General features: G+C 41.7%; 1 protein-coding gene across 7 annotated transcripts in view; it reads right to left on the minus strand.

Annotated features, from left to right (window-relative positions):
• Window positions 1–13,390: 13,390 nt before the first annotated feature.
• HDDC2 (HD domain containing 2) overlaps window positions 13,391–26,311 on the minus strand; it is a 32,739-nt gene continuing 19,818 nt past the window's right edge. For 3 of the 7 annotated variants that reach the window (XM_035296626.3, XM_035296627.3, XM_035296625.3), the window contains 3 exons: window positions 14,599–14,737; window positions 14,032–14,097; window positions 13,391–13,747 (listed from right to left, as the gene is read on the minus strand). In XM_035296626.3, the coding sequence (XP_035152517.3) occupies window positions 13,650–13,747; window positions 14,032–14,097; window positions 14,599–14,737 (303 nt within the window). In that variant the 3' untranslated portion in view covers window positions 13,391–13,649. Of the gene's footprint in view, window positions 13,748–13,861; window positions 14,098–14,598; window positions 14,738–17,370; window positions 18,270–26,311 lie in introns of those variants that run through there. The other 4 variants (XM_078370781.1, XM_008994990.4, XR_013534909.1 and 1 more) reach the window with 3 other exon arrangements.

Below are 26,311 nucleotides of genomic sequence, written 5' to 3' on the forward strand. Positions count from 1 at the left end.
AACATGAGGATATGAAAATAAATATAACCTCAGTTATCCTAGGATGTTAAAATAATCTCCAATTTTAAAATTCTCTCCACTCTACACAGAGTAGTAGTTATTCAGGAAAAGGATATCTGAAAAAGAGATAGCTAGAAAATGGGAGAAGCAGAGTTCTGCAACCCTTTTCATCTTGTGAATTGTTCACATGTATGAAATAATTGGTATTTATCAATCGACTCAGGTTTCTGCACTTTTACCTTCCATATCATATGTATCTCTTTTCTTTTTCTAAATGAGAACATACATTTGTTATTAGGTAGCAGGGATATAGCTTTAAGATATATTTGTAAAATGCATACTGAATAGATATCTAATCTAAAAAAAAAAAAAAGCCCTATTTAACTCCAGATGGATTAAAGACCTAAACATAAGATCTAACACCATAAAAACCCTAGAAGAAAACCTAGGCAAAACCATTCAGGACATAGGCATAGGCAAGGACTTCATGGCTAAAACACCAAAAGCAATGGCAACAAAAGCCAAAATAGACAAATGGGATCTAATTAAACTCCAGCGCTTCTGTACAGCAAAGGAAACAATCATTAGAGTGAACCGGCAACCAACAGAATGGGAAAGAATTTTTGCAATCTACCCATCTGACAAAGGGCTAATATCCAGAATCCATAAAGAACTAAAAATGATTACAAGAAAAAAACTCATTCAAAAGTGGGCGAAGGATAGGAACAGACACTTTACAAAAGAAGACATCCATGAGGCCAAGAAACATAAAAAAATTGCTCATCATCACTGGTCATTAGAGAAATGCAAATCAAAACCACATTGAGATACTGTCTCACACTAGTTAGAATGGCAATCATTAAAAATTCTGGAGACGAAAGATGCTGGAGAGAATGTGGAGAAATAGGAACACTTTTACACTGTTGGTGGAAGTATAAATTAGTTCAACCATTGTGGAAGACAGTGTGGTGATTCCTCAAGGACCAAGAAAAAGAAATACCACTTGACCCAGCAATTCCATTACTGGGTAAATACTCAAAGAATTATAAAGTGTTCTATTATAAAGACACATGCACACGTATGTTCATCGCGGCACTGTTTACAATAGCAAAGACCTGGAACCAACCCAAATATCCATCATCTATAGACTGGATAAAGAAAATGTGGCACATATATACCATGGAATACTACATAGCCTTAAAAAAGGATGAGTTCATGTCCTTCGTAGGGACATGGATGAATCTGGAAACCAACATTCTCAGCAAACTGACACAAGAACAGAAAACCAAACACTGTGTATTATCATTCATAGGCGGGTGTTGAACAATTAGAACACATGGACACGGAGGGGAGCATCACACACTGGGGTCAGTGGGGGGAGGAGGGCTAGGGGACAGCTGGGTGGGGAGGGTGGGGAGAGATAATGAGGGGAGAAATGCCAGATATAGATGATGGGGAGATGAAGGCAGCAAACCACCTTGCCATGTATGTACCTATGCAACAATCCTGCATGATGTGCATATGTACCCTAGAACCTAAAGTACAATTAAAAAAAAAAAAAACCTAAGAGGACTGGGTTGGGAGCTTCCTAATAGCTGAACACAGGGAGGTTCCTGGAGGGTGGTACACCCAGGGAGGACAGGGAAGCTAAGTGCCTTTCCCCCATACCTCACCCTACATGTCTCTTCACTTGGATTCTTTGCAGTATCCTTTATAATAAACCAGTAAACCTCAAAAAAAAAAAAGCCCATATGATATATTCATATTTGTTAGCATGCTAATTGTTCATTTTTTGTGTTTATTAAATAGAAGTAGATAAATATGACGTTATGAAGTAAAGCACATCTGAAAAATTCTACTCAACTTAATGGAGTGTGACGGTCGATGCAATCTGTACACCTAACTGAAAATCAAGGTGGTTCAGGACAATATCATCTCTGAGGCCCAGAATCTTAGCAGAGGGAATGGGGTTGTAAACTTGAACTGGAGTGAACAAATGTAAACAAAGAAGTCTCACTAGCAGGGATGCTGGCATTCTCCCTTACTTGTGCTTCCAGCCCATTGGTTGAAGTAGAGGCAGGAAGCCAACCCTGCCCAGCTGGCTCACAGGCTGTGCTGGCTTGCCCACCACAGCGTGCAGGTACTCAGTCTCTGTGCCCAATCTGCAGTTGCCTGGTGAGTGTGAAGTGACCAACCTGTGAAAACTCCCTGCCACCTTTTTTTTTAAACATATTCAGCACACCACTTTGTATTAAAGTTATGGTACTTTAAACAAATATCTCTGTTCACCAACCAATTTCAGCACACAGTAGTCTCAGCCTTACAATCTGAAAACTCAGTATTAGAATTAGATAGAAAAACAATCAAGAAGCTTTAAGATAGTGGTAATATCTTAAAGCTTCCAATACATTTTACCTATTTATTTTATTCCATTCATCAAAATTCTGATTCCATTAGTTTCATAAGAATCTTATTCACATCCTTGCTATTCATCTAAAAGCTTTACATTATTCACTCTGACCTGGGAGTGATATTCATATGGCCATGGCATGAGTAGCATTTTTTCTGTAACAAGATGTGTGTGAGTAACTCAGATTAGATTAATCAAATCGCTTGTTGGTAGGTGGGCAGTCTTACCTAAGTTAGGCAGGGAGCCTAGTCTCAGCCTCAGGGCATCACTGAGGGCTGCCTGGTTCTCCCTCACCATGGCTGTGAAGGCTCATCCTGATGCAATTGATTGCGGAGCTTCTCAATTACATCTAATGGGGCTCAGTTCACAAGCAGTAAAGTGTTTCACAAGTGCTAAAAAGCAATTGCACACAATGGACATAACCTTTTACTAACAAACTAAAATGTCAGGTCAACACCATGTATGTATGAAAGGGTACCTCCACACAAAAAAATGTATAGTTGACCTTTGAACAACAGGAGTTGAACTGTGAGGGTCCACTTATATGCAGATTTTCTTCTGCCTCAGCCAGCCCTGAGAGAGTGAAATCAACCTCTCCTCTTCTGCAGCTTACTCAACATGAAGATGAGGATAAATACATTTATGGTCATCTGCTTCCACTTAATGAACTGTACATATATTATCCCTTCACTGTTTCTTTTAAACATTTTCTTTTCTATAGCCTACTTTATAGCAAGAATACCATATCTAATGCATATAGCATAAAAATGTGTTAATTATTTATGTTATCAGTAAAGCTTATGGTCAACAGTAAGCTGTTGGTACTTAAGTTTGAGGGGAGTCAAAAGCTAGAATCAGATTTTTGACTGTACAGGCCCTAAACCCCAAACTGTTCAAGGGTCAACTCTTTCAACTATCAAAAATTCTGAAGTAATTGTGATTATAAAACTAACTAGCTTTTTTAAAAAAAGTAAGCCATTCTGGAATTCAACCATTTACCACATTTTAAATACTGTTGCTATGATGAACGTATTTATGAATTTACAATGCAACTTGATCTCACAACTCACAACACATAAAGATTATAACTATTGGCTGGGCACGGGGCCTCATGCCTGTAATCCCAGAACTTTGGAAGGCTGAGGTGGGTGGATCACCTGATGTCAGGAGTTCAAGACTAGCCAGGCCAATATGGTGAAAACCCAACTCTACTAAAAATGCAAAAATTAGCTGGGTGTGGTGGCACACCCCTATAATCCCAGGTACTTGGGAAACTGAGATGGGAAAACCACTTGAACCTGGAAGTTGGAGGCTGCAGTGAGCCGAGATCATGCCATGGCATTCCAGCCTGGGAAACAAAGCAATAAGACCCAGTCTCAAAAAAAAAAAAAAAAGAGATTACAAGTATTGGCAGGTCGTTTTAGTGAAGCAATCTGCATCTTACTCTAAATTACAGATTTTGTTAGAAATCTGCTCTTGAACCATAGCAAACACAACAAACTTCATGCTTTAGGATGGAATGTCATGATATTCCAAGCTATCCACAGTGGCCAATGTGGAGGGAACCCAGGGATCTTCACTGCTCTTCTGTCACTGTTTATTGTTCCAAAATTACATGTAAGCTTGAAAGTTGTTGAACATCAACCCCATCACCCTCCTCTCAGTATTCAATTTGAGTGGAAGTGAGTGTGATAAAGGAATGAGACACTGATCACCACCTGCAGTGATGTGTCCTGCAGACCCTGACTTAGTGACGGATGAATAAATGCACTTTCACACCTATTTCAGTGACTCAAGTAGGCTAGGGATGATCATTGGCTGCTTTCAGAGAGCAATTGCCTCCAATTGACCAAGACTCCCTGTACATCTACACATTCATTTAGTAAAAATTTTATAACAGAGGGTTTAAGTTAACATGCTTGTGGGTAATTAACATGGTTAAAAGAGTGGTTTCATGAATTATAAAAACTTTGGGTTCTGCGGCCCAGAGTAAACACCATTAACAGGTAATTCCCCTTTACCTCCCCCTGAGAGGAGCATACAGCACAGAGTTCACATGAGTAAACAGACTAGAGACAAAGGGATGTGGAGTAAACAGACTTAAACTGGGAAAGCCTCTTAACAGTCCCTATCTTTTCCCTAATGTAATGGACCGGCTGCCTTTGGCCTGTTCCAATAAAACCTATCACTCTTCCAAAAGGTTTGAGACTATAATTTTAACTTTCCCCAATATTTCCCTAATATTTTGCTAGCCACCCCAAGTGAATTCCAACAAAAGAAGATGGTGGTAAAGTTGAAAAGTGACTTAATATGAAGTGTGAAACAAATTCTTCAAACCTGGCATTCAAATGTAATTATAAACTATAATATTTGGTAAAATCTTATGGCTACTTTCAATAACCTCTAAGCATGGTAAAATTCTTTAGGCTATGTTTAAACTTGACTTTCAGTTTATACCAGAGGGTATACTCATGTACCCACACATTATATATATATATAATATGTATTATGCATATATCTATCCATCATATATATATATATATATATATATATATATATATATATATAAATTAAGGCAAACCAAAAATAACATAATCATCTTTCACAGAAATCATCCCATTTCACCTCTGAATGTGAATACTGACAAACTGCTTAAACGAAAATGCTGAGTAGAGATGCTTTTTCACAGAGCGCTTCATCAGTCATTTACCCCAGAGCATGTATCACCACCACAAGGCTTTGAAATGAATCAACATTTTTCAAATACAAGGGCATTGAGAATTACGTAACAGCTGGTAAATGCCAAGCCATAAGGGAAAATGGCTGCACTTTAGTCAGGAGTAAGCTGAAGTGGTGTTGCAAAACTGAATGGCCTTAGACATGGTAACTGCTGCACAAGGAGGCACCTGTGCCCTTTTAGGAACACAATGTTGTACCTTTATCCCTGACAATTGGCAAAACATAAAAGCAGCTTTGCAAGGGGTCTCATGGGAGATTAAGGTGGTTGAGAGCCTTACTGATGGCCCTCTGCAGAGATGGTAGACATCCCTGGGCTCTGGCCTATGCTGGGTCCTAAAAGTCATAAGTAGTTTTGTGTATTGTTGTATTGTTGTGGCCTATGAATTTAGGGCTCTGCCCTATGGGCATGTATCCCTACCCGAAAGACTTTCTCATGCCCAGAGAGAGAAAATGAAGCCGTGTCGAAACTGTCTATGATTCCCTGAGTGTTTTTCCAGCTACCCGTCACCTGCCCACCAACTTCTCTTGGACCTCAATTTGGGACAGAACCTGACAATTGGCACTGTGAGCAGGATCCCGAGGTGAGTGAGCCTTTGGCCCCTGCTGATTCCAGGTTGGACATATGACCACAACATGGGTTGTGGTACCCAGTGGCAGCGGTACTGCTCAGATGGGCTCTGGTAGAAATCTGGGCAGTGGTAGATGGGTTCCTTGTAAGCATGGAGAAGGCATTGAAGCAGCTGGAAGCACAGAGCACCGAGAAGGAGAGAGCCTTTGCCAGCAGAGTTGGATGGGTGTTTTTGACTAAGCTATAAAAAGTACATACCCAGTCCCTGAGGGATGCAGCATAGGTAAGGGACCTCCAGGTGGAGGCAAGGCACCTGGAGGCCTAGCTACACAGCTCAGAAAAGAAATTAGAGGCTGCCATGAATGGGGACCTCCAGGCACAGGCAGAGCGCCTGAAGGCCTGGCTTCAGAGCTTGGAAAAAGAGACTGCCCTGAATGCAGGCCTGGGTCCACTGTCTAGGCCAGAGATCCCCACTTAGTCTGATACCATAGAGGAGAAACCCCTGTTGTAAGCTTGCTCAATGGTCAGTCAAAAGGCAGATCATGAACAGCCGTTGGGGCCCCAAGGGTGGGCTCAGGAACCTTTCCCTAGCCGTAATGTAACACAATTCATATATTGCCTATACCCCAACTGAGTTGCAGGAATTAGGAAAGCAGTGCTGCCAGCATCCAGGGGATCCCCTGCCCACCTGGACGCTTCATTTGCAGGATGAGGGAGCAGATAATATCTCCTGTTCCCCCCCTGGGATAGAAAAGCCAGCCTCCATCATGACTCCTCTCCCTTCTTCAGTGGCTACAAGTGAGCAGGTGGTTAGTGGCAAGGCAAGGTGACCACATCTGATTGAGTGGCTACAGACAGCCATACGGACTGTGTGGAATGACACTGGTGAAATATCTGAAACTGAGGTGCAAGTCATCCAGAAGATGGTTATACAGCAGGCTATGTTTGACCTGACTACCTGGGGGCCAGATGCTGAACATTTTACCTCTCCACCCGAGCACCTTTGGCTTCCTAGCTGCTGTCTTCACCCTGTACTTAGGGCACTGAATACATGAAGTGACCACTGCTATGGTGGCTCTGGGGAAGCAGAAGGCCATCAGTGGGGTTCATGCCATAAAGAAGAGGAAGGTGCCCTGCCCGCAGGGGGCTCCCTTGTGGGCAAAAAGGGGGCTTCAACAATGAGTGCCATGCTCACAGATGTGGGTAGATTTGATTTTGGCCAGGGCTGACTGAGAGAAAATCAATAAGCTACCCTATGAAGTACTCTTAACTTTGTGTAGACAGTTGTCTCTGGAGAAGCAATTCTGGAAAATGCCAAGGAGGAGGACATTACTGTGTGACCCAGTCCCGCTTGCTCCAGCTCAAGAACTACTTGCTACAGCCAAGCTGAAATGTAGAGGGTTTTCTGTTTGATTAGGGAACTGGCCAAGGTGCCCAGCTTGGGGGATACCATACGACCAGAGGCCACATGTGGAATTAGCAATTCACTGGTCCCGCACTGTTGTACCGTGTGTGCCGGTACTGGTAGATACTGGCACAGACTGTAGCCTTGTTTATGGATATCAGATAAGTTACCAGGCAAGGCTGTATTCATTGAGGATTATAAAGGTTGGGCAGTGGAAGTGAAACTTGTATCTCTGTACCTTGGCATTGACCGCTTGGCTCCCTGTTTATATACTGGTATGTCTCCCCCATACCTGAATACATTCTGGGAGTGGACATTTTACATGGCCTGGCATTACAAACCATGGCCAGGGCATTCGGACTCTGAGTGCATCTGGTGAAGCTGGTGCTGCACCGACATAAGCACCACCAGACTCAGGTCCTGCCGCAGCCTCAGTGGGTTACTTCCACCCATCAATACCATTTGCTGGGTGGGCATATGAAGATAACTGGGGCAATTAAAAAGCTGGAGGAGGTGCAGATAGTGTGTGGCATCCATAACCCCTAAAATTCTTCAGTGTGGCCAGTTAGAGAGCCTGATGGAACTTGGCAGATGGCAGTGGACTATCAGGAACTGAATAAAGTAACACCTCCTTTGCATGCAGCTGTACCGTCAATCATGGATTTGATGGACTGTTTGACAATGGAACTTGGATAGTACCACTATATAGCAGACTTGGCCAACGCATTTTTCTCCATTGACATTGCTCCGGAGAGCCAGGACAGTTCGCCTTCACGTGGGAAGAACAACAGAGGACTTTGACAGTGTTGCCACAGCGCTATATGCATAGCCCCATCATATGTCATGGTCTTGTTGCCACAGATTTAGCCACTTGGCAATGTCCAGAAGGGGTCCCCATATTCCACTATATTGATGATATTATGTCAACCTCTGATTCTCTTGTAGATTTAGAAGTGGCAGTGCCCCTCTTCTGGTAACATTTGGCAGTATGCAGTTGGGCCATCAATGAATCCAAGGTCCAAGGACCTGGATTATCTGCCAAATTCTTGGGAGTTAACTGGTTGGGTAAGATGAGACCATACCAGAGGCCATCGTTGCCAAAATTCAGGCATGGCTCTGGCCCACCACAGTGAAGCAGCTGCAAACTTTTGTGAGCCTCCTGGGATACTGGCTGGCATTTCTGCCCCATTTAGCTCTAATGATAAACCGTTGCATGGTTAAGAGAGAAGGGAGCTACCTGGAATTGGGATGATGTGGTTGAGACTGCTTTCCTGGCAGCCAACCAGACTATTAAGCAGGCACAAGCCCTAAGGGTAGTTGACCAGGGGCCCCTGTTTGAGCTGGATGTGCGTGTGACCACAGATGGTCTTGGTTGTGGCCTATGGCGGCACACAGAGTGCCTGAGAATGCTAGCAGGCTTTTGTTCTCAACTATGGAAAGAAGCTGAGCTCCGATACTCCTTGATAGACAGCTAGCAGCTACATATGCTGTCCTTCAGTCCTGTGAAAGTGTGACAAGATGGGCTACAGTCATCATGTGGCTGGCTTACCCAATAACGGGATGGCTGCATTCATGGGTAATGACTCTCGCACTGGGACAGCACAGACATCCACTTTGGCAAAGTGGGGCGACTACTTGAAGCAGCAAACTTTGCTGAGTACAAGCCCCTTAGCAGCAGAGTTGCAAGAGGTCTTAGGATCTGTAGTCCTAATGTAAGAGAAGGCCATGGGGCCTGAGGTACCCCTAGACCTCATTTAAGGAAGGGCACTCCCCGCTATTCCCGATGGGGCATGGTACACCAATGTGTCTAGCCGAGGTGCTAGTGCTACCTGGACCGCTGTTGCAGTCCAACCTAGTACTGACACTATATGGTTTGAAACCAGGTGTGGGCAAAGCAGCCAACTGGCTGAACTTAGAGCAGTATGGATGGTGATCATTAAGGAGGACACACCTAAGGTAATCTGTAATGATAGCTGCACAATCTATCGAGGCTTACCCTTGTGGTTAACTACTTGGAAATTACAGAACTGGCTAGTCGGCCACTGACCCATGTGGGGCAAAGCCATATGGCAAGACCTCTGGGAAATAGGTCATCAGAAAGATGTAACTATTTATCACATTGGCCATATGCCTCTGGCCACCCTGGCAATGAGGCAGATGTCTTGGCCGAGGTCCAATGGTTACTTGGCACCTACATGATATGTAGCCTTGTGGCTATACCAGAAACTGGAACACATGGGGGGTAAACTGATGTAACAGGACAATAAGTACTGGGGTCTGTCCCTGAGTTTGTCAGAAATGCCCAGCATGTCCTCAGTGCATACCCTAAATGGAGGCAGCTGCCCAATGTTACACAACAAGTGACAATAGGGCGAGTGACCTTGACCAGGTGATAAGCAGACTACATTGGGCCACTGCCAAAGTCGCAAGGTGCTAACAGCTGTGGACACTGCCACAGGCCTGTTGTCCAACTACCCTTGCAGGGTGGCCAACCAACAGCACACCATCCGGGTCCTGCAACACTTATGTGCCCTGTATAGTTACCCTCTGGCCGTTGAGAGTGATAGGGAACCCATTTCACTGGACAACAAGTACAACAATGGGCACAACAAATGGACAGAAAGTGGGGACTCCACATGCCATACAACCCACACTGTGGATATGATGAAGCGATATTACAGGCTCTTCAAGAATTGAAGAGCTTGCATGTCACACCCCTGTCTTTGCAGGGCTGGAGTTCCAAGCTGGACACAGCTCAGAAAAGGAATTAAGGAATCAAACCTTGAATGGTCACGGAAAGGCAGTCCGACCCTGGTGGAGGCTTTGTTACACCAGGCCACCACCCCTATTCAGTTGCAAATACACCCTAAAGATGACCTCCTCTGACCAGGAACGGAGAAGAACAGTAACCTGTTGGTGCCTGCCCCAATGCCCTTGAAGGCAAGGGATCAGAAAACCCGGCTGTGGCCATGGACCCTCCAGGCTCCCCACTGCTGGTGGTTGGCTACTCTAGCTTCCTGTAGGGAGGGCCTACAGTATGACTTGGATGTCACCCCTTGGGCGTTCAATACATGGCCCCTCTGGTTGTCTGTTCTGAGGGGAATGACCAGGGAAGAAATCTCCTCCGGGGGACATATGCACTGTCTGTGTGGCCAATTATGAGCTCCCCCTTGACTTTGGCATGGATATAGGACTCACAGGAACCATGGGGAGCTCAGAAGGCGTGGTACCATCGCCCAGGGCAGAAGCTCTTGGCAGTTGCATTGTTATGCATGGATGAAATGTTAGCCTGAATTTTGCCTGAGGGACGTGATTTATCTCTGTTAGTGCTGTGTCTGCTCTGTCATGTTAACCGCAGGTTAACATGCTCCAGCTCATTATAAACTGGGCCCACACCTACACTGAGGTGAGCAGTGTTTCCAACTGTTGGCTCTTCACTGCCCTTCCAGTGGCAGCTACAGATGGCTTGCCTTGACATATACATTCAGTGTCTGCAAAGAAGTAGTCATGGCTGGAGACATGGGGTCCATGGTTGATGCCTGGAACACAACACAGAAAGCTTTAGACAAAGGACACTCTAAGACCCATGGCACTCCCACCATCTGGCTGGTCCACAGCATTTATGATGGGTGGGGCTGGTTAGTGAAGAAACATGTAGTACCCTCAGTTCAGGTGTCGTAGTGCATAGAGCAACGATGGGATAATACCACTGTGGAATGGGTACCTGTCACAGCCTGCGTAAACGTAACGCATGTCACCATACCAAAGATGTGGTGGAACAAGCAGACCCACCAAGGTTGGGCCCCAATGCACTTTGTGCCTCCTGGGAATTTATGGGTCTATGGGATCAAAGGCTGGCCTTACTTACCAGTGAAGTGGACTGGATGTTGGACCTGGAGATGGTCTTATGTAGGTGCCACTGTTCTCTCCACACTGCCCAGATAACTGCATTACTGGGAGGCGCTACACTCAGTTTTTGTGAGTGCAACAAGCCTCCTGGTGGTTCTACTCCTTGACCGTGACTATCCCTGGAGCGGGCGTCATAGCTGTAGAAGCACAAGTTACTGCTCTTGCAGAGCATGCTTCTCGGGCTCTGCATTACACGTGCCCTCCTCCCATTAACAGATGAGGTTTATCAGATGAGAAAGATGGTGTTGCAAGACCAAATGGCCTTAAACATGCTGCACAAGGAGGCACCTTTGCCCTTTTAAGAACACAATATTGTACCTTTATTCCCGACAAGTGGCAGAACATAACGGCAGGCCTCCAAGAGGTCTGATGGGAGTCTAAGGGAGCTGAGAGCCTTACTGACAACCCCCTGCAGAGATGGTGGGCATCCTTGGGTTCTGGCCTATGCTGGGCCCTAACAGTCATAAGTAGTACAGCTAAGATCCTAGCAGTGAGCTGTTGCTTTCTATATTATTACTGTGGGTTATGGATTAAGGGCTCCACCCTATGGGCATGTATCCCTACCTGAAAGATTCCCCTCAGCCTAGGGGGTGAAATGTAAGGGAAATGACTGCGTTTTAGTCAGGATTAGGCTGAGGCAGCCTTCTGGTGCAGCATTGACTCAGTGGGTTTGGAGTGTAGGCGCACAACTCTGCACATTATGTAACCATGCCACATGAGGCACGTTAGGTGACCACTCACATGAGCCTGTGGTTGGCTCGGATCCACTATTGCCTGTAAAAGGTATAACTACCCTGCTGATGCTGTATGTATGGCTTGCACCCAAAGAGAGAATAAAGCCATGTTGAAACCTGAGTTTTTCCAGCTACTCATCACCAGCCCACCGACTTCCCTCTGACCTCAGTTTGGGCTAGAATCTGAGAAACAGTAATAAAGAATTCTTTTTTCTTGAGTTCAAACCATGAATAATCATTTACTCTGCATTGTAATTATAGGGTTGTCATTCAGAAGATAAATTCCAGGCAAGTGGCAGATATCTTCTAAGGAAAAACATTTTTAAGAATAATGCTCAAATAATTGTAGACATTGCTGGTGGACTCAGGAGCTATTATTTTATTGATCTTCATTTTGTTATTTTCTTTTCAAATGTTTTATTTATAGCATTATTATACAGAGATAGAGATATATTTTTTCTATCTTTAAAAATGTCTTTCCTTAGCAAGGAAAGTTTAAGAATAATTAAAAACTCCCATTTTGTAGATAGATAATGAAATGAGATAATGGTTAAGTGACTAGTATAAAGTCTAACCCAGAAGAAACTTCCAAAGCCTCCCTGTGAACTGTGTTGTTAGTTATTTATGAAAATTATGGTAGATAAAACATTCAAAATAAAACTGTGGGGCCACAGAACACCTTCTGATTATAAATACTTAAACTTTATCTGGGGTTATTTTGTATGCATGTTTTCATGCCAAGAGAAAAATTCCACAATCCTAATAGATGGAGTTGTTTTCCAACTAAACATATTTCAAGTAATGGACTTTACCCTCTTTCTGCTTTTTGATACAGAGCAACTACAGATACATATGTGTGTGGCTTCTGAAAAGATCATGAACCTTGCTTCCTGCAGATTGGGTATCCATGGATACTGAAAAGAGTTTCCAAAGAAACGCTGCTTAGAATTTTCACCATGCCAGCCTCAAAGGCCTTTGAATGGAAAGTGACATTTGAATTAAAGGGACAGGCATCATTGTTCCACACCAAAATACTGGGCAGGTTTGTAGAAATTGTCTTCCTTTCTGCACTATTCAATGTAAAGGCAGAGAGGTTGGATTATTTATCCTATAAAAGGGAGATGAACAGAAGACATCGGGTTGATATATTCCCTACCCAAGGATCAATGACCTATTTATATTTCTCACCTAATGATACATGTTCTTATAATCAAGGTCTCAAGATTTAGACATCAGACAGGGAAAAATGCACAGAGCAATACAAGCTGCATTTTTATATGCCCCAGTTTATATCCCTAAATGACAAAAAGTATTGGGAAGAGGGGCACAGCCTATTAGTTTACAAGGTTTACAAGCCTATGATTAGGTGTCTGAAGCAGGCTATATTGAAATTCAAAATGTGGCTCAAGAGAGTGAATCTGAATAAGGCAGCAATTTCATCTAGGGAGAGAATACATTACCAGTACATTTTCTTTTCTGGATCCTTATCACTAAATCAGCTGAAAAATCTGTTCTTAAAAGCAATCATAATGAAATTCTCTATTGTTCAACGAACCTGCCCTTCAGGGATATAGGAAATTAAGTCAGAATAAGAAAATTTTAAATCTCCAATAAACACTCCAAAGTTTTAGGTGTTTAATATTTATTTAGTTCATAAAAAGGCACTGCCCCCTCCAGTCTTCATCCATGAAACTTTCATGACTACCTCTCTGCTTTGTGGCTTCTTTTAGTGCCCAAGTTATATCACATTTCTCACTGAAGTTCAGACAATTGAAAACAGACTCACATCTGGGGAAATCAACAGACCAACAATGGCAAAATACACAATACCATGAAATGGATAAATGACGTTTGTTACAGGAGTGCAGCAATTTAGAGAATGTCTCAGGAGTGCGGCTCACTGGCAGCTGCAGCTATGGTAGCGTTTCTCTCTGCCTCAAGTTCAGAAACAAGCTGGACTATCTCAGGGTGACTAAATTTTCCTGTAAAACCAAAGAACAGAGAAAAATACATTCCCATATTGACAAGAGAACATATCCACTTCCCAAGCTTGATCCCAGGGCTCACTGGGGGCTCTAGTCTGTGATCTGACCCACATTTCATTCCAAAGCAGAACGAGATTCCAGGTCCTGGGAAGGGGCTGGAAAGGACCATTTGGCATTCATGCTCTGTCACTACAGGTGCAACTGAGATTAAGGATGAGACTCAGGCAAAGAATCATCAATTAGGCAGAGCTAAACTTCACCAGACTCCTGAGTGTCTGTACCAGGAACTACAGGAAAACTCGTGTGAGAGCCCAGAAATCTGAAGACAATCTCTGTCCATTCCAAACCTGCAATTAAGTAAGGAGAATGAAGCACTTATATATGAAAAGACAAGGAGGAAGCCCACAGGGGCTAGGCCAGCTCAGGATGTAAACAAGGATGCAGGTTTCTCTCTTGTAAACACCTCTACGCTTCGATTGGCTGATCTGTGCTGTCATCCCTGCTCCTCAGACCTCCCAAGATTTCTGCTCCGATAGCAGCCAAGCTCTAAGCTATCATAGGTCCATGATGGCTAGCATGGGGGACTGTTCAACCTAGCATCTCTTCCTTCACAGCCTTTTCTTGCCTGTGTCTTTTGTTGCTTACTGTTTATTCCACATTAAACTCTATTCCATTTATTTCCTATCCTCAACCTCTTATCTGAATATTCCCTTCCCTTTCTTTTTAGATGCTCCACATGAAAGGGTCAGAAGAGGGTACCAACAGTGGGTTTCCCTAATGTTAATGTTGGTCACTACACTGAATATGCCAAACTAAAATGGACTCTTGTTGAAAATGGTGTTGAGTACCTGCCGTGGAATCATAGAAGTCTTGTAGTCTTCCAGGTTTGTGTTCAAGATCTTCATACTCAGATGCCTGAAGAATCATCTCACATTGGTCTAGCTGCTTCACAAATTTGGCTTCTGCACTAGACTGGGTCTCATACTCCTAAGTAAAGGGACAATTAAGGCAGCATGATTAGTGCTGTGTAATAGGGTATCCTGGGAAAATTCTGACTCTGGTACCCAAAATCAGTGTGACAGCTACAAGTATATTCTCTACTGTTTACAAATCCTTCAGAGACACTTCTTCTGTAATTTCACAACCTAACACCAGGACTCCATACAAAAAAGATGTGCTCACCAGTCTAAGTATTCTACCAGATGCCGTGGAAGTCTCATATGCTCATCGTAGGTACTTCCAAGATGTTTTCTTCCTGTTCAATACCCCAACTTCATTTTAAGATCATTATTCTTTAATTTACCTAAGTAGCTTAGATATTTTTAACCTCAAGCTGATATTTCATCTTATGCCTCTAAAATTTGTATTTCCCTCTCCACTTCATGTCAGGTTTTCCTTTCATTTGTAAGTGAATTTCTAGCTTTATCATTTACTTTTGGTTACTACTTTGCCTGGGAATCTCTGTGCTTACTTTCTAAATAGGGTAGATTTAATTAAGTCCCTCTGAGTTAACACTATTGAGGATACAGCCAAGATCTGAGGATTTTACATGCACTGCTATGTGCATGTGTTGCAGGTGGGAGGTGGTGGCAGTGGCGGGGGGGTGAGCAGCTTTTCTACCTTTTCCTTCCCATGAGCCCCTCCCTCTGCAATACAGACTTTGAACAAGAATCTCCAGGAGGTCTGCTTCTTACAGAATGATGCATGCCACACAACCACAAGTCCCAATTAATAATATATAGATTCATTCTTCTATTAAAACTAAAGTGCTCCCAACTGGTTTCCCTGCCAAGTTTTTGTTTGTAATTCTATCCCAGATGTGTTCACATAATAAACCTGTCATGGTTTCTTGGCAGGGTGATGTGACATGAATCACTTAAAGGTTTCTTAGTTTTTATTACATGCTTATTCTTATAAAGGCAGCTACTTGGATTTGATAAAGCTGAGAACTGTACAGAGGAATCATTTCAATATGGAACCAAAAACATTTTGCTTTATCTCAAAGGCACTGAAAAATAATTTCACTTTATTTGTTTATTCACATTCAGTTATATATTTATGTTTAATAAATTCAAGTTCATGATTTAATAAAAGGAAATGAAATACTCCAAGCATAGCAGTCTAGAATTTTTTTTTTCTGTTAAAAACTGAAAGTGAGAAAAATATTTAAAGACCATTAGGAAATACATCTTAAAACAAATTCTCATGAACTTACACATTTCTTTCTTTTTTTTTTGAAGGGAGGAAGGCGGGAAGGGAGGAAAGGAGGAAGGGAGGGAGGGAGAGAAGGGAAGGAAGGAAATCAGGCAATGAGAGAGACATTGCTGACCTGGATCTAGAGGTCTACAAGTTGATTTCTTTTTTTCTTTTTTGAGAGAAGGAAAGAAAAAAAAGGAGTCAAGGAGAGGAAGAAAGAGAAAGAAAAAGAGGGAGAGAGAATGGAAATGTTGCTTTATTCTAAAAAAAATGGGTATTAATAATGGCCAATAAATATTTCATTTAAACCTGTGAGTAGGTATGATGTGGTATTGACAAGAATGTATATTTTGTGTATTTAAAGTGGAGAGCTCTATAAATATTTATTAAGTTTACTTGTTCCGGATCTGAGTTCGAGTCCTTGATATCCTTATTAATTTTCTGTCTCATTGAGTCTAAGTCTCTATGTATCTGGGTGTTAGGATCGTTAGCTCTTATTGTTGCATTGATCCTTTTACCACTATATCTTTGTTGCTTTAAAATCTATTTTATCAGATACGAGAATCGCAACTCCTGCTTTTTATTTATTTATTTATTTTTGCTCTCCATTTGGTTGGTAAATCTTTCTCCATCCCTTTCTTTTGAGTCTTTGTGTATCCTCGCATGTGAAATGGATCTGGATGTAGCATACCGTTGGGTTTTGGCTGTATCTTTTGATTGGGGGATTTAGTCGATTTAAATTTAGGGTTACTGCCATTTGATGTTAACTGGCTGTTTTATCCATTCGTTGATGTAAATTCTTCTTTATGTTGATGCTCTTTACTTTTTGGTATATTTTTAGAAAGGCTAATACTGGTCGTTTCTTTCTATGTGTAATGCTTCTTTCAGAAGCTCTTGTAAAGCAGGACTGATGGTAATAAAATCTCTGAGTACTTGCTTGTTCATAAAAGATTTTATTTTTCCTTCAGTTGTGAAGCTTAGTTTGGCTGAATATGAAATTCTGGGCTGAAAGTTCTGTTCTTTAAGGATGTTGAATATTGGCCCCCGCTCTCTTCAGGCTTGTAGAGTTTCTGCTGAGAGATCTGCTGTAAGTCTGATAGGATTCCCTTTGTGGGTAACCTGACCTTTCTCTCTGGCTGCCCTTAGTATATTCTCCTTCGTTTCAACCCTGCTGAATCTAACAATTATGTGCCTTGGGGTTGCTCTTCTTGAGGAATATCCTTGTGGTGTTCTCTGTATTACCTGGGGTTGAATATTGTCCTGCTTTGCTAGTTTAGGAAAATTTTCCTGAATAATATCCTGAAGAATATTTTCCAGCTTGGATTCATTCTCTCCGTTGCATTCAGGTATAACTATCAAACAGAAATTTGGTCTTTTCACATAGTCCCACATTTCTTGGAGACTTTGCTCATTCCTTTTTATCCTTTTTTCTCTAATGTTGTCTTCTCGTTTTATTTCGTTAAGCTGTACTTCAACCTCTGATATCCTTTCTTCTGCTTGATCAATTCAAGTGCTTAAACCTGTGCATACATCCCAGAGTTCCCGTATTATATTCTTCAGTTCCATTAACTCACTTACATTCCTCTCTAAGTTGTCTATTCTCATTAGGATTTCGTCAAACCTTTTTTCAAAGCTCTTAGTTTCTTTACATTGGGCTACAACATGTTCTTTTAGCTCACAGAAGTGTCTTATTATCCATCTTCTGAAGCCTGATTCTGTTAATGGGATGCGCTTGTTTCCATCAAGCCTTGTTCCCTTGTTGATGAGGAACTGTGATCCTCTTTAGAGGGAGAGGCATTCTGATTTTGAGTATTCTCAACCTTTTTATGATGGTTTCTTCCCATTTTTGTAAATTTATCCACCTGTCATCTTTGTAATTACCAACTTTCAAATTAGGTCACTCAGTGAACGTCCAAGTTGTTAATTCCCAGGGCCAAAATATCAGCAACCCACTGCGCCGGCCAAAACAGCAGTGTTAAGACTGATGGTGCTTTTTCTGCCCAGGAATCTCCAGTCTGGCTTCCTTCTTGAGTCCATAATAGGCGACTCTGCCTTCCCGGAGCTCCAAACCTCAGTCAGAAGGGGAACCAGTCCCGTTTACTCTGCACCAAGAGCTGCTGCACCGAGGTGCCAGCAAAACCACTGCGCTGGCCACAAGAGTCGCACTGGCGACCCGTGCAGCTCCTCCACTGGGAATCTTTTGCTCTGTGAGCAACCAAAATTTGTCTGAAAGTGTGGCGTCCTCTCGTTCTCTGTGCTTCACTGGGAGCTGCAATCCCGAGATGTAGCCATCAACCATCTTGGATCGTTCTCCTACACATTTCTTTTAAAAGAAATATAAATTATTAAAATTTTGCCTCAAAAAATACTGATATAGGCATTCTCCAATAAAAAGGCAGAGCATAAAAAATAATACTACAGACAGAACTCTAAGAGTGAGAAGAATCCATGGCATTTGGAGAAATTATTGCAAGTAGTTTTTAATGTCAGGAAGAGTCAGGTTCAGATTTGCATTTTTTTTTTTTTTAAACAGTCTTGTTCTATCACCCAGGCTGGAGTGCAGTGGTACAATCTTGGCTCACTGCAACCTCCGCCTCCTGGGTTCAAGTGATTCTCCTGCCTCAGCCTCCCAGGTAGCTGGGACTACAAGCGCTTCTACCACACCCAGCTAATTTTTTTGTATTTTGAGTAAAGATGGAGTTTCACCATGTTAGCCAGGATGGTCTAGATCTTCCGACCTCACGATCCGCCCACCTCAGCCTCCCAAAGTGTTGTGATTACAGGCATGAGCTATTGCACCTGGCCACCAGATTTGCATTTTAGAAAGGTCATTCTAGCTACACATGGATAATATCTAGATTGGACGCAGAGAAATAGACTTTGTAGCATTAGCAGAGAAGTTATAGGAATCTGATCTAAGATAGTAGCTGTGAAGATGGAGAGAAGTGGTAGGATTTAAGAAATATTAAGGATATGTAATCCCAGCACTGTGGGAGGCCGAGGCAGGTGGATCACGAGGTCAAGAGATCGAGACCATCCTGGTCAACATGGTGATACCCTGTCTCTACTAAAAAGACAAAAAATTAGCTGGGCATGGTGGCGCATGCCTGTGATCCAAGCTACTCAGGAGGCTGAGGCAGGAGAATTGCCTGAACCCAGGAGGCGGAGGTTGCAGTGAGCCGAGATTGTGCCATTGCACTCCAGCCTGGGTAACAAGAGCAAAACTCCATCTCAAAAAAAAAAAAAAAATATTAAGGATAAAGAAGTGAACTAAAATATAACAGTAAATGAGAAAAAAACCTGAAAATGGCTGCCTGGTTTCTGGTTTGAGTAACTAGGTCCATCTTAAAATAGTAAGCAAAAGAGAAGAAACAGATAAAAACTGACACAGCAAAGAAACAGTAAAACCCAAACCTCATGGATAACATATACATCAAATCTAAGGGATATGACATTCCCATCAAGTCCAGATATATGCAAGTAGAGACAAACTACCTCTAAGTCCTGCATGCAATCAGCATCTGTCTGGGAGCAACAGGATGAATGTCTGATGGACCTGAGAATAAGAGAATCTCAAAAGAGCCAACAGGTATTCTCTAGAAAACTCACATTTTAAGAACAGTAGTTGACACTGGGAAGGATCTTGCCCACTTCAATAGTGGATAAGCACAAGGAGCTTAAGCCCAGCCCTAGTGAATTTTCCAATCTAACCTGCTGGGGCTCCTTTCCAGGAAAGGGCCCATATGAGGAGAAAGTACTGGGAAGAAAATTAAAATTGAGTGGGATACATATAACACAGATTAAGAAAAAACCCATATAAAAATGAAGAGGGGAAACAAAATCAGGAGGACATCTCTTAAAGAAAGCCAACATATTTTTTTTAATGCTACATTAGAAAAAACACATACAATAACAACAAAAGCAGAAGCTTTGTGAAGTTAAAAAAGCAACTTGTGAGGGGGGCACCAAGATGGCTGGGAGAAGCCAGCACTGGAATGCAGCTCCCAGCAAATGAGATACCGAGGGCTAGAGGACATCACGATTCCAAACCGAAGGAGGTTCCGGCTTCCTTTCTGTGGGATTGATAGCGCACTGATATCAGGCCCAGGGAAGCAAATCAAGACGGGGGTCAGGGTGGGGGGGTGGTCATGTCCCCACCTGAAACGTGCAGCTGGCTCGGAGCATCGGGGAACTTAACCCCCTCCATGCTCCGTTTCGGATCCTGTGCTTACCTCATGCCTCCTGCAACCCACCTCCATGAGAGCCCTGCCAGACGGTGGGGCATCGATGCAAATCTGAGCAGCAGTTACTGGTCGCGGCAAGTTGTTGCAGGGTCCTGGGCGGGAGTTTGGACAAACGCCAGGGAGATGCACCCTCCCACAGAGGGAGGCAGAGTTGAAAGCAGGGAAACAGACCATAAGGCCTGGCAGGTCTCACCTCCACAGAACTCAAACTGAAGCCCTTGCTAGAGAGCTTGACTGCAAATACACCAGCTTGACCCAACCAGGAAGTATCAAGCTCTGGGAGAGACGCCATTGGGAAGGTGGGACCAATCTCACCTGCAAACAAATTCCAGGAAGGACCACCCACCCAGCAACCTCACTGAGAGAGCCCAGCAACGCCCTCTACAGGCCAAAAAAGATACAGCTCCAACCTCAACAGAAAAAAAACACAGACTCTTCCTGAAATCACCAACTTCAAATATTAAAGGGAGATAAAACCACAAAGATGGGGAAAAAACAGTGCAAAAAGGATGAAACCATCAAAGAACAGAACACCTCTTCTCCTCCCAGGGATCACAACTCCTCACCATCAAGGGAACAAAAAAAGACAGAGAATGAATCTGACGAATTGACATAAGCTTCAGAAGGTGGGTAATAACAAACTTCTCTGAGTTGAAAGACCATGTTCTAACCCAATGCAAAGAAACTAAGAACGCTGAGAAAAGGTTAGACAAAATGCTTACTAGAATAATCTTTGAATAGAATAGCTTAGAGAAGAACATAAACGACTTGATGGAGCTGAAAAACACAGCACGAGAACTTCGCAAGGCATACACAAGTTTCAACAGCCGAATGGATCAAGCAGAAGAAAGGATATCAGAGATAGAAGATCAAATCAATGAAATAAAACAAGAAGGCAAGATTCAAGAAAAAAGAGTGAAAAAAAATGAACAAAGCCTACAAGAAATATGGGATTATGTGAAAAAACCTAATCTACGCTTGATCAGTGTACCTGAAGGTGATGGGGAGAATGAATCCAAGTTGGAAAACACTCTTCAAGATATTATCCAAGAGAACTTTCCCAACCTAACAAGGCAAGCCAACATTCAAATCCAGGAAATACAGAGAACACCACAAAGATATTCCTCAAGAAGAGCAACCCCAAGGCACACAGTAGTCAGATTCACCAGGGTTGAAATGAAGGAAAGAATCCTAAGGGCAGCCAGAGAGAAAGGTCAAGTCACCCACAAAGGAAAGACCATCAGACTCACAGCAAATCTCTCAGCAGAAACCCTGCAAACTAGAAGGGAGTGGGGGCCAATATTCAACATCCTTAAAGAAAAGAAGTTTCAACTCACAATTTCATATCCAGCCAAACTAAGCTTCATAAGTGAAGGAGAAATAAAATCCTTTACAGACAAGCAATTGCTGAGAGATTTCATCGCTACAAGACCTGCCTTACAGGAGCTACTGAAGGAAGTACTCAACAAGGAAAGGAACAACCAGTACCAGCCACTGCAAAAACATAACAAATGGTAAAGAATAACAATGCAATGAAGGAGCCATATTAATTAATGGGCAAAACAACCAGCCAGTAACAAAATGGCAGGATGAAATTCAAACATAACAATATTGACGTTGAATGTAAATGGCCTAAACACCGCAATCAAAAGACACAGACTGGCAAACTGGATAAAAAGTCAAGACCTATCAGTGTACTGTATTCAGGTGACTAATCTCACATGCAAAGACTCACATAGACTCAAAATAAAGAGATGGAAGAAGGTTTATCAAGCAAATGGAGAGCAAAAAAAACCAGGTGTAGCAATCCTAGTCACTAATAAAACAGACTTTAAGCCAACAAAGATCAAAAGAGACAAAGAAGGGCATTATATAATGGTAAAAGGATCAATGCAATAAGAAGAGCTAACTATCGCAAATATTTATGCACCCAATGCAGTAGCACCCTAATACATAAAGCAAGTTCTTAAAGACCTACAAAGAGACTTAGACTCCCACACAATAATAGTTGGAAACTTTAACACTCCACTGACAATATTGGACAGATCAACAAGACAGCAAGTCAACAAGGAAATCCAGGACTTGAATGCAGATTTGGACCAAGTGGACCTAACAGACATTTACAGGAAACTCCACCCCAAATCCAAAGAATACACGTTTTTCTTAGCACCACATTGCACTTACTCTAAAATTGACCACATAATTGGAAGTAAATCACTCCTCAACAAATGCAAAAGAACAAAAATCATAACAAACAGTCTCTCAAACTACAGTGAAACCAAATTAGAACTCAAGATTAAGAAAAGCACTCAAAACCATACAATCACATGGAAACTGAACAACTTGCTCCTGAATGATGAAAGGATAAACAATGAAACAATGGCAGAAATAAAAATGTTCTTTGAAACCAATGAGAATGAAGATAAAATGTACCAGATCATATGGGACACATTTAAAACCGTGTCTAGAGGGAAATTTATAGCAATAAATGCCCACATGAGAAACAAGGAAAGATCTAAAATCGACACCCTATCAACAAAATTGAAAGAGCTAGAGGAGCAATATCAAAAAAAACCTCAAAAGCTACCAGAAGACAAGAAATAACTAAGATCAGAGCAGAACTGAAGGAGATAGAGACACAAAAAACCCTTCAAAAAATCAATAAATCTAGGAGCTGGTTTTTTGAAAAGATCAATGAAATAGACCACTAGCTAGACTAATAAAAAAGAAAAGAGAGAAGAATTGATACAATAAAAAATGATAAAGGGGATATCATCACCGATTCCTCGGAAACACAAACTACCATCAGAGATTACTACAGACAACTCTATGCACATAAACCAGTAAATCCGGATGAAATGGATAAATTCCTGGACACTTGCACACTCCCAAGACTAAGCCAAGAAGAAGTTGAAACCCTGAGAAGACCAATAACAAGGTCTGAAGTTGAGGCAGCAATTAATAGCCTACTGACCAAAAGAAGTCCAGGTCCAGACAGGTTCACAGCTGAATTCTCCCAGACATAAAAAGAGGAACTGGTACCATTCCTGTTGAAACTATTCCAAACAATACAAAAAGAGGGACTCCTCCCTAACTTTTTCGATGAGACCATCATCATCCTGATACCAAAATCTGGCAGAGACACAGATTTTTTCTTAAAAAAGAAAACTACAGGCCAATATCTGTGATGAACATTGATGCAAAAATCTTCAATAATGGAAAACCAAATCCAACAGCACACCAAAAAGCTTATCCACCATGATCAAGTAGGCTTCATCCTGGGGATGCAAGGCTGGTTCAACATATGCAAATCTATAAACGTAATTCACCACATAAACAGAACCAAAGACAAAAACCACATGATTATCTCAACAGATGTGGAGAAGGCCTTCGACAAAATTTAACAGCCCTTTATGCTAAAAACTCTCAATAAACTAGGTATTGATGAAACATATCTCACAACAATAAAAGCTATTTATGACAAACCCACAGCCAATATCATACTGAATGGGCAAAAATTAGAAGCATTCCCTTTGAAATCTGTCACTAGACAAGGATGCCTTCTCTCACCACTCCTATTCAATATAGTATTGGAAGTTCTAGCCAGAGCAATTAGGCAAGAAAAAGAAATAAAGGGCATTCAATTAGGAAAAGAAGAAGTCAAATTGTTCCTATTTGCAGATGACATGATCACATATTTAGAAGACTCCATGTCTCAGCCCAAAACCTCAAGCTGATAAGCAACTTTGGCAAAGTCTCAGGATACAAAATCAACATTCAGAAATCACAAGCATTCCTATACACCAATAACAGACAAACAGAGAGACAAATCATGAGCAAACTCCCATTTACAATTGCTACAAAGAGAATAAAATACCTAGGAATAAAACTAACAAAGGAAGTAAAAGATCTCTTCATGGAGAACCACAAACCACTGATCAAGGAAATAAGAGAGGACACGAATAGATGGAAAAACATCCACGCTCATGGTTAGGAAGAATAAATATTGTGAAAATGGCCATACTGCCCAAAGTAATTTATAGATTCAATGGTATCCCCATCAAGCTACCACTGACCTTCTTCACATATCTGGAAAAAAACACTTTAAACTTCATATGGAACCAAAAGAGAGCCCACATAGCCAAGAAAATCCTAAGCAAAAAGAACAAAGCTGGAGGCATCATGCCACCTGACTTCGAACTATACCACAAGGCTACAGTAATCAAATAGCATGGTACTGGTACCAAAACAGAGATATAGACCAATGGAACAGAACAGAGGACTTGGAAGCAATGCCACACATCTACAACCATCTGATCTTTGACAAAGTGGATAAAAACAAGCAGTGGGGAAAGGATTCCCTGTGTAATAAATGGTGTTGGGACAACTGGCTAGCTATGTGCAGAAAGCAGAAACTGGACCCCTTCCTTACACCTTATACAAAAATTAACTCCAGATGGAGTAAAGATTTACACATAAGAACTAACACCATAAAAACCCTAGAAGAAAACCTAGGCAAAACCATTCAGGACATAGGCATAGGCAAAGACTTCATGACTAAATCACCAAAAGCAATGGCAACAAAAGCCAAAATAGACAAATGGGACCTAATTAAACTTAAGAGCTTCTGCACAGCAAAAGAAACAAATAGAGTAAACCAGCAACCAACAGAATGGGAAAAAATTTTTGCAATCTACCCATCAGACAAAGGGCTAATATCCAGAATCTATAAAGAACTAAAGCAGATTTACAAGAAAAAAAAAAAACCATTCAAAAGTGGGTGAAGGATATGAACAGACACTTTTCAAAAGAAGACAAATATGTGGCCAAAAAACATGAAAAAATGTTCATCACGATTGGTCATTAGAGAAATGCAAATCAAAACCACATTGAGATACCATCTCATGCCCGTTAGAATGGCAATCGTTAAAAAATCTGGAGACAACAGATGTTGGAGAGGATGTGAAGAAAAAGGAACACTTTTACACTGTTGGTAGCAGTGTAAATCATAAATCAGTTCAACCATTGTGGAAGACAGTGTGGCAATTCCTCAAGGATCCAGAAATAGAAATTCCATTTGACCCAGCAATCCCATCCAAAGGATTATAAATCATTCTATCATAAAGACACATGTACACATATGTTCATTGTGGCACTATTTACGATAGCAAAGATGTGGAACCAACCCAAATGCCCATTGAAGATGGACTGGACTAAAAAAATATGACACATAAACAACATGTAATATTATGCAGCCATAAAAAATGAGTTCATGTCCTTTGTAGAGACATGGATGAACCAAGAAGCCATCATTCTCAGCAAACTGACACAAGAACAGAAAACCAAACAGTGCATGTTTTCACTCATAGACGGGTGATGAACAATGAGAATATATGGGCACAGGGAAGAGAACAACACAGAGCTAGGTGAGGGGGTGGGGTGGGGGGGAAACAGTTGGTGGGAGGGGAGGATGGTGAGGGATAACACCAGGAGAAATGCCTGACATAGGTGACAGTGGGGGGTGGGGAATGGAGACAGCAAACCACCATGGCATGTATGTACCTATACAACAATACTGCAGGATGCAGGCTGTGCACATGTACCCCAGAGCCCAAATACAATTAAAAAAAAAAAAGCAACTTGTTCTTACCACAAAAATAGATTGTGAGGTAATGCATATGTTAATTGGCTTTTTTAGCCATTCCACAACATTTGTATATTTCAAAATATCATGGTGTGAGCCATAAATAATTTTGTCAATTTAAACAAAAAGCAAAAAGCAATGAAAAAGGGCAATGTGAACCAAATTTCCATTCAAAGTACAGTAAAATGAATTGACCATCAAAATAAGCAATAGAAAAGCATAAAGGTCAGGTCCCATACAGATATCTCATAAGATAAAATGAATAAGAAGCAAAATAACATCTTACAGACAATTTGTCTTGAAAAGACATGAACATATGTGCCACAATGAACATACATGTACATGTGTCTTTATGATAGAATAATTTATAATCCTTTGGATGTATACCCAAAGAAAGATTATAATTTAAAAAGAGATCCTGAATTTATACTTCAAAAAGAGATAAAAGACATTAAGAAAATGATACAAGATGAGAGT

The sequence above is a fragment of the Callithrix jacchus genome, chromosome 4, assembly GCF_049354715.1.
Source record: "Callithrix jacchus isolate 240 chromosome 4, calJac240_pri, whole genome shotgun sequence".
Classification (NCBI taxonomy): domain Eukaryota; kingdom Metazoa; phylum Chordata; class Mammalia; order Primates; family Cebidae; genus Callithrix; species Callithrix jacchus.